The 9587-nt window shown below is 29.9% G+C and overlaps 1 protein-coding gene across 2 annotated transcripts; it reads right to left on the reverse strand.

Moving 5' to 3' along the window:
* Positions 1–912: 912 nt before the first annotated feature.
* LOC145181323 (uncharacterized) lies at positions 913–8449 on the reverse strand. 2 transcript variants are annotated; one of them, XM_090071686.1, is made up of 8 exons: positions 8313–8449; positions 5690–5751; positions 5409–5607; positions 5123–5316; positions 4755–4910; positions 2456–2680; positions 1264–1376; positions 913–1128 (listed from the first exon to the last, which is right to left on the reverse strand). In XM_090071686.1, the coding sequence occupies exons 1-8, from the start codon at positions 8332–8334 to the stop codon at positions 969–971; spliced, it is 1131 nt and encodes a 376-aa protein (XP_089927812.1). In that variant the 5' UTR covers positions 8335–8449; the 3' UTR covers positions 913–968. The 2 variants fall into 2 exon arrangements, with proteins under 2 accessions (XP_089927812.1, XP_089927813.1); XM_090071687.1 differs by having other exon boundaries at positions 5690–5729; positions 8313–8401.
* Between the last annotated feature and the right edge of the window lie 1138 nt (positions 8450–9587).

A 9587-nucleotide genomic window follows, 5' to 3' on the forward strand; every position in this document is an offset into this window, starting at 1 on the left:
GGCATGCATCGTCCACACGACGTCTGTAAGACGTCCATAAGTCCTTAAGACGTCCGTAAGATGTCCGTAAGATGTCCATAAAACGTCGTGCGGACGATGCATGCCCACTGGATAATAAAATAAGTTTCTTAACGAAAAACTTAAAAATCGAAAGTAACTTACTTATAGTTTCTTAAGATTTTGAAGCTTTTAGTACTAGTTTCTTATAAACACGTTTCTTACAAAAAAAAACAAAAAAAAAAACAAAACAAAAAACGTGTAATTCTTAATATAAAAAATGACTTCGTGAAAATTGTAAAATAGCACAGACCTTACCCTGCCAACATGCCTACAAGTGTATTCAATTTAAACCCAAAACGAGTTTAGCGAGAAAAACTAGATAAACAAAATGAACGAGAACGCGCACTTTTTAAATTTAAGCATTTTAATGAAGTCTTCACTAAAGCACGTAGAAGTTTTGAATCCAAAATGAATTTATTTGTTTACATGTCACTTCGAATCAAAGAGACAGCCAAGTTTAAAGCCACTCGATTAAAACCTATTACTTTTTACCTATTATAACAAATAATTCATTACTAGAGTATATATATCGATATATATATATATCGATCTTTAAAATTATTTTTGAGTTCGAAATCCCGTGTTAGCATTTTCGAAAAATTAAAAAAACTTTTTAAAAAATTAGAAAAAAATCACGTTAGTACCAACTTTGACGCAGTAAGTCATATAATCTTATGTAAGTTGAGGTTCAAGTCCAACATAACGTACCTTGAAGTAATGACGAGTTTAAAACTAAGTAGACAATTAAATATTTAATGCAATTGTTTGGGTAAACCAATAACGTTTTAAGAAGAATTTCTTGTAAAAGCAGTTGGGAGCTTCGAAAAAGCTTCGGAAAGAAATAACTACAAATTTTGCAAGACACAAAAATTTAAATTTGATAATTAATATTTTATAGTAGCGTGCTCCTAGTAGTGCGGTCTTCCAGGTCTAGGAACATAGCAGTTCTCGTCTTGAGGTCCGCATACTTCAATCCAGTTATCCTCAACTTTGGGTTTGGGGAATATACAGCCGCTTGCGTCGCCAAATATTCTGACAGGCAAGAAATATGCTGTCTTTACTCCAGTCCTAAATGTTTTTAATAAAGATAAAATAAAATGAAAATAAATAAGTATACTTAACAAATATGATAAAAAAAACTTCATTTAGGATTAAGAAAATATCACTTCTGTAATAAAAATTAGAAATAAATTTTTAAATTACTTGGTGAGTTGTACTTTAAATAGCTCTGTATTACTAGCAGGACCTCTAGATAGTCTCGATAACTCAGTCGCTTTTGAATGAATCTCTTTACTATTATTTTGACCCGCAAGTGTCTAAAAATTACGCTCTTTTATAAGTTCCATCATAATTTTGTAATGAATCATAATCATCAAAAAAAAGTATTAAAGATGCACCTTAGGCAAGTAAATCTATAAGATTTAAATTATTGATTTTATATTTCTACGTTTAAATTTGTTAAGTACTTTATTTGCTTCTACGAAAAGGTTATCGTCTAAAAATTTTATTTTAAAAGTCACTAAATTTCTTGGTTTTTAAGTGGTAACTTTTATGTTTTACAATACAATACAAAGCAAAGAAATTTATAAACAGGTGACGTAATAATGATAAAATAAAATCACAAAAAAAAGAATTTAAAAATCTTTCTGACGTCATAAACTTTTAAAGTTTGACATCAAAATATGACATTCTTACTGATTGGTCGACAATTGGATTCCAGAAGCGCACCAGGTAAGTTAACCCTGGGCTCATTCATCCTCTCAATGGGCCTGGAATGCCATATTATGGTGCTGTGTTCTTTCCTTGTTTTTACTGTGGTTTTTGGGGTTTTTATAGAGGTATGCCGTATATGTATTTAAGCTGCAATTTTTGTTTGACACTAGACAAAACGCATGTAACATAATGTATGTGACATAACACATATTAACTTCTTAGTGCGAGTTAAAAGGCTGGGAAGCACGAGGGGTGTCGATTGGCAAGAAACATTGGTAATATGTTGAGCTAAGCAATATACTCCACGAAGGGTGTGAAGGAAAAAAAATTAAAAAAGATAAGCCCGTCATTTTTTATGTGTTCATTCTTTTAATGCAAAATAAGCTAATAATACTTCAGAACGACTTCATTTTAGTAGTATTACGCATTATTACGAGTAAATCAATCTAATATTTTGCATTTTTAGTTCGCTTTTTTTTTTCTTTCAAAAGTATTATACTGATTGGTTTTTCAAATAACCGAGCTCTATAAGAGGAGGGCACAGTTCTGGAGTTTACTGAGTGCATATGCCCAAGAGTTTTAAATGGTTTATTTTCTATTCACAACTTCATACCTAAATTTAAATTTCATCTCCGAACATCTAAAAATACCGGTAACAAGTATCAAAAATAAAAATACTTACTCCCATAAATGTAAAGTGTGGATGAAACACAAAGTTCCCCAAACTGTAATGTACAAGTGTATCATTGAGCCATTCATGACCTTGCATCACGTGTGGATGACTTCCGATAATTAAGCTCACCCCCATTTGACTGAGATATATAGCAAGGTCTCTTTGTGTTTCCTTTGGAATAGCAAAGTACTCGGTTCCCCAATGTACAAAGGTTACAATAACATCAACTTTGCTCTTCAAAAAAGAAAATCAAAATCTTTTTAAAACTTTATTTCGAAAAAAATAAAACTCAAATATTTTTGGACTTGAGCAAAAACTTCGAAATGAAAAAAAAATATGTTAACAATAAAATCCATCACCGACTTAAAAAATATCTTATTACCGGTTAAAAATGCTGCCGAATGAAATTATTTCTGCTAAAACTGTTTTTGCCAAAAAACTTTAATTTTTTAGATGTTTAAAATTTTAAATTTTAATTATACAACCAACGCATAGAATCCTAAGTTTGCAGGTTAAAGTTTGCAGGTTAAAGTTTCCTGGGGCCAATGCTATAAACATAAAAAACGAAGTTTTTTCCGTAAAACACGAAGTTTTTACCGTAAAAAGCGAAGAAAAAAAAAGTCCATTGCTATAAACATTCAAAAAACTCCGTTTTTAAGATAAAAACTTCGCTATTAAATCCAATGCTATAAACGAACAAGGGAATCGCCTTTTCAGATAAAAAATGCGTTTTTTCGAAAAAAAACTTCAGATAGATTTTTGATCTCAATTTTAGATATTTTCTTCGTGATTTTTGGCGGCCATTGTTAGAACAACGTTAGCGCTTCAAAATCATTGAACATTCTTTGTTTGTGTTTTTATGCAGATATTTTATAGATAAAGCTTAAAAGGATTTTGGTAACTTCATAATAAACTAATTACTTAAAATCTGCATTTAATCGATTATTCAGTTCCTTGTTGTGCTTCGTTAACAATGCATGCATGAATTTAAAATTCCATACTTATTTATGAAGGTTTTCGATAGTAATTCTGGTTAAACAAATTTTTCATAGTGTTTACATATATATATATATATATATATATATATGTAAATATATATATACTTCCAATAGTTTTATTAACTTAATACACTAACATTGAAAATAGCTTCTCCTACACTGTATAATACGATAAATTGTGTTGGTAAAGATTCCATGACATTCTCTGAGAACATGAAAAAAAACATTTGTGCCAATAAAATGAAGAAATGCTTAGTATAATGTTGCAAATTGCTTAGTATAATGTTGCAAATCATCTTTAAGCCAAGTTTCTAAAAAATCTAATACAGCTCTTGGGACTCGATACTGCTCTCGAAAAACGTTGTCAGAAACATCTTCGTTAAAAAAGCGACCATTAAACTAAAATGATATTGAAAAACAAAACAAAAATATAATTTCTGCGCCTATTTAGTTTGATTTCTGATTTTGTTCGATAAAAAATCATTAAATATATATATATATATATATATATATATATATATATATATATATATATATATATATATATATATATATATATATATATATATATATATATATATATATATAGTAATTTTAAGTAATGTTTTAAACACCAACCTCTCGAGGCAATCGGTGGCGAAGCTAATTTTCTGCAACTTCGAAATCTAAGTCTTCGCCCGAAAAAATTAAATTCATGTTCCTACTTTAATTTTACACAGCTTTTTTAAACACCAAATACTAGAATGTAAAAATATTCATAAAAGTAGAATAGACAGCACAGCATACTTAATGACTAATAAAATTCATTAATTAGGCCTAATAAATAAAAATTACAATAAAAATTACTATTATATAACTACTATGTATTACGGATAAAAAAGTTCGTGAATTTTAGTGACGTATACGTTTTATGCTTTATAGCAATGGCCGAAAAAAATACAAACAGCGATAAATTCTTCGAGATTACGAACTTTTTTTCGTACGTGAAAAATTGCGTTTTTACGAAAGATTTTTTTTCTCGAAAAAAACTTCGAATTGTTTATAGCATTGGCCCCTGGTTAAAGTTTGCAGGTTAAAGATTGCAGGTTAAAGTGATAAACTTTTCTTGCTGATATTTGCGAAAAAAAGCGCAAAAAATTTTAAATTCACCAACTGTTTTGTAAAAATCAAAACGGAGTTGTATATGATATCTTTTAAATAAGATTTTGGTTCTTAATACGAATCGAAATTATGGAAAATTACGGGGGTGTGGAAATGCAAAATAAAACAAATTTACTCGGGGGAAAAAAGAAAAAATAATAGAATGATACTTTAAGTTGTTGTATGTCGTATTCTACTGTTTGCTTCCGGAGTAATGCTGTACTTGTTTTAATGCCCGGACGAAACATTTCGCATTCGCCAGTTTCGTCCCCGCAATATGCAAGGAAACCAACCTTTATTCCATTTATTTCTTTTATTAGTGGTATCTAAATTTTAACAATAACCGTAGGCCTAAATATTTATGATTCTTTTAAAAAAAAGAAAAAAAAAAGAAAAAAGATAATTCACAGGTTATATATGATATATTATACTATTACAAAGCATGCACCATATATGTTTCTGGTCATATAAGAGTGCATGCTTTGTAATAATATAATTTTTAATACTACAAAATTAAAAAAAAAAAACAACTAAAAACCTGCGGCGAGTATGGTGGGTTTTCTCCATAAGTTATTCCTACATATTCAATGTTATTATCTGCTAGGGTTTTTATAGTCAAATCGACTGAGTCTCCACCATAATCGCTGATATGGTTGTTCGCCAAAGTGACTGCTTTTATCCCGGCAGATGTTAAGGCTTCAACACTCTCGGGCCAAGCTTTGTTGTGAATTCCTAAAAAAGAAGTTATAAAAACTGAGAGGTGAACTTACATCGATGATTTCTCAGTTCACGATGGTTTGCAAAATATTTAAAAATTAAGCTACCTTTTTTTGGTAAAAAAGAACAGTTTCCATTTTGTTTCAGGACAAAAGGTGCTTCCAAATTGACCATATTGTAGTCGGCACTTTTTAAGTATTTTGAAACATGTTTTAAAATCTCCGGGTAAGGACAAGCTGATCCGGTTTCCAAACGAATCGGAGAGTCAAAACTAATATCTCCACCAAAAACAATGTCTGCTTCAAACTGTATGAGTAATATTATCTTAATTTACCTCTCCAAAATGAATATCCATCCACTACACAAAATAACCAAGAAAATTCCCTACCTTAGGTGCTGCAGCGGCGTAAATCTCATTTTTCAAGCAGCTATGCAACAAAATTAGGAAAACTAAAAGTTAAATTTTTTTTGGATTTATTTAAAATGTAAACAAAATTTTTTTGATTACTTTATGGGAAAAAGTACGAAAATAAACAATAACTTCGCACCATAAGGAGCCATAAAAGAATTAGAGAAGTCATAAAAAATGTGCCTTGAGGGGCCATTTGCTTTAGCAAATATTTTAAGTATACGATGAGTTGATCAAATATTTTAGAATGGTCATGACTGATTAAGAGCAAACCATGATTTCTTCATGTGATATGTGAAAGGTGTAAATCTGCTATAAAAGAATTGTAAGAGGTATAGGAAGGACAATGCTTTGCCCTTGCAAGAGTATGGAGAGAACCAAAGAACCATTACAATGACTATTACTTTTGTATAATTAGTATAAAAAAATTACAGAAAAGTAAATGGGAGTCAAGCTCATCTATACATGTATCAAACATTCCATCATCTAGAGTACCAGCCTCACATAATGATAGCTTACCATTTCCACACCCACCTAATTGGGTTGTTCACTGCTCTTTTTGGACACAATCAATATATAACATATTTAATGACCTTTCAAAGTTTTTTCATATATGGGGTTCTTTTCCATTCAAGTCTTCATTTATTTACGTTAGTTTATGTAAATAAATGTTACGTGGCAAAATGAATATAGTGGGGAGGGAAAATGAGAAAAGTTATAAACATGCGAGAAAGAAACATACTATAATTCAAGAAACATCTACAGACAGATAGAGAAAAAAAAACGGTTTGAGAGTTTTAAAACTTACGAGGTTTTTAAGGAGGAATTTTTAAGGAGAAGTTTTGAGGAGATGTTCAGAAATTTTGAAGGAGTTTTTTTTATGAGTTTTTTTAAAGGAGATTTTGAGGGATTCTTCTGATGGGGAGAATTTTATGGGAATTTTGGAGATTTATCAGAGAAATTTAAAATTCTTCATAAAAAAAAATCAAAAAGAGAAATTTTTTGAGGATTTTAAATAGAGATTTTTGAAAAAAGAGGAAAAGAAGATTTCAAAGTGAGAATAGTTCAAATAAAGAAAGACACTTTGACGGCGAGTCTAAAGGTGATAAGAGAAAATATTCGAGTGTCTTTGATTACGCATTATTATCGGTGTTTAATCATTATTACTTGAATATGTTTTAATACCGATAATAATGCGTAATACCGGTTATCTTCTTGAAAAGCTCAAATAGCTCTGAGCGTATCCTAGTGCAGGTCCTTTCTTTGTCCTCTTACAATCAAGAGGATCTCACTGCAGCACTCCACTAAAGTCGCATAGCGTTCTAGGTGATTATTTGCCTTTATAACGTTTCTCCATAACAAAAATATCTTGCAGAAACCTTTCACCGTGCTCATCACTAACACTACACATATTAGCAGAGAAAATTCTGAATCAGGTTTTGAAGACAGCACTTTCCCCTTTGATATCCCAGTGGGCATGCATCGTCCGCACGATGTCCGTAAGACGTCCGTTAGACGTCTGTAAAACGTTGTGCGGACGATGCATGCCCACTGGGATTGAGCAAAGGCTTTCTTGAATTTTTTTGTTCAATGTACAGTTTAATCGATAATTTCAAATGTGTTAAATTTAAAGGAATATTGCAGTAATTTATTAGTAACCTCTGAAATACTCATTTAAATTCTGAATTTAAGATAAAAATTTATAATTCTGGTGTTTTTTTTTGATTGAGTAGTTTTGAACTTTTGACAAGAAGCAAAATAAAGTTAAATGAGAGGGAGAAAAATGTTTTGTTGTGTATTTTAAAAAAACTGTTTTTAATCAGGAGATTTTGTTACAAGATTACAATAAAGTCGGGATATTCAGTGAAAACAATCAAATATTACTGAGATATAAAAGAGCTCCGAAAAGTGGAAGTGCATTCAACTCTTTTGCAATAAAACTATTAGAAAAAGTAAGCGAAGCGTAAAAAAGATATGAAGTAATTTCAGAGTGAATTTCGGAAAGCGCAATTTTTTGCATTACAGTGTATCAAACCTAAAAGTATGCATTTTTAAAGTACGAATCAAATTTAAAAGGAAAAAAAATTTTTAGAAATAAAACTCACAATCAGACTTCATATCTCATAACTTCAGATTTCATAACCTTTTTCCTCAATCTCATTACGAAGGCAATGTGCCCACTTCTTACATAATATACACTGAACCCATTCATCAACTGATCAATATTTGAATAACAAAACAGCCGAATGCTATTATCAGATTATTGATAACAGACACATGTTCAGTTATTGGCAGATTCACGATTTAAAAGAATATATATTTTAGTTTTAAAATACTTATCACAAAACATCAGAGGATGAAGGAAGTTATAAATTAAATAATAATACATTATAATTACACATTTAATCAACGGGTATTAGGATATCCCTTCTTTACCCCATGCCCCACCTTGCCTCACGTTCCCCTACGACTTTTATCAACTTTGCATCGGTTCGTTTAAAAGAGTTAGGTTTTGTACTCACGAACTTTGAAACATTCAATTTTTGTAAGAGCAAACCTAAATTTTTCACTCATATAGATTTAAATTTCTAAATTTACTTACAACATCTAAAAACTTCCACCATCTTCTTGTTTTTGTTTCACGTTTTTTGAGAATAGTTTTCAACATGCTCGAACAAATGGGTTTGAAACGGTACAATACACCCAAAAGATCCAATTGATAATACACTAGTCTAAGAAACCATCAAAAGTTTTTCACCCACTGCAAACATTGGTACAATACATAAAATAGTAGTTCAAAAAGAGCTTCAGCTTGTTCAAAGCAGTTTTATTTATGCAGAATTTTCTTGATAATTATGTCCAAACAGCAAATTCTAATGATGGTTCTACTACAAAAGGTTTTATATTGTCATTTGGCATTTTATGAATAATTTTGAATCGTCATAACATTTACAATAATTATTGGTGGATTATAATAATTATTGAGAAATTTAGACAATTTTTATAGTCAACTTAAATCCTGTTTTCTTTAAATGGATTAGAATTTTAAAGACATATCATTATTTAAATAGTTTCAATCACCTCTGTAGCTTATTTAGTTGCAAAGATATTGGGTATTTTAACATTTTCAATACTTGCACTTTTTAAGAAATATTTTCTTAAAGGATCTCGGTAAATTTTTGGCATCGGAAAGTTTTAAAAAATAAAAATTTTATTACATCCTTTTTTTTTTTTTGCGGTAAAACAAATATTGTATTAAAAATTTTACTTAAAAACTCCACTGGAAATAAGATCCTGAATCCAAATTAATTAACGAATTCAAAAATAAGGTTTTTAGGGATTTAAGAAGACGAACCATGGTCATCTCTCCTCGATCAAATAATGGTCAATTAACGGTAAAATATGTTTTAAAATGTTTAAAAATGAGTTATAAAGATTTTCAAGTGTTTCATTTTTTAATACGTTAAGTGTATAAAAACTTTGGGAGAAAATATAAATTTGAGCTTTCATTTGAACTTGCTTCACTTTATTGTTAAGTAAAAACAACTGGCTGACTAGCGTCAAGAATCTAGCTCTTCACATAGCCGATCGCAACAACTGACTGGCTAATAAGAAGCTTGGTTAGAGGTTAAGAACAGTTTTAAAGACAAAATATTTCAATCTACATCAACCTATACTTTATTAACCTATATAAAAAAATTAAAATTTTGACGTGGGAAGAATGTGTATGCTAAGAAATTGGCAGATGATTTTGACTACAGCTACAAACGTAATTAAAAAGTTAAATCTACAAGTCACCTTAATAAGAAAACAAAAAACCCATCCTAATTAACCATGAAAAAGCATTTTAAAAACTTATCTACATAATAAATAAATA

Source organism: Hydra viridissima, unplaced genomic scaffold (assembly GCF_058129835.1).
Source record: "Hydra viridissima isolate aposymbiotic clone 2 unplaced genomic scaffold, HvirCarnegie_v1 scaffold_14, whole genome shotgun sequence".
NCBI lineage: Eukaryota > Metazoa > Cnidaria > Hydrozoa > Anthoathecata > Hydridae > Hydra > Hydra viridissima.

Coding starts and splice junctions, on each gene's coding strand:
- LOC145181323 (XM_090071686.1), bottom strand. CDS start 8,334: ATGGTGGAAGTTTTTAGATGTT. Junction 5,752..8,312: donor GGTGGAAGTTTTTAGATGTT/GTAAGTAAATTT, acceptor TTTAACTTTTAG/TTTTCCTAATTTTGTTGCAT. Junction 1,377..2,455: donor CACACTTTACATTTATGGGA/GTAAGTATTTTT, acceptor CGTAATTTTTAG/ACACTTGCGGGTCAAAATAA.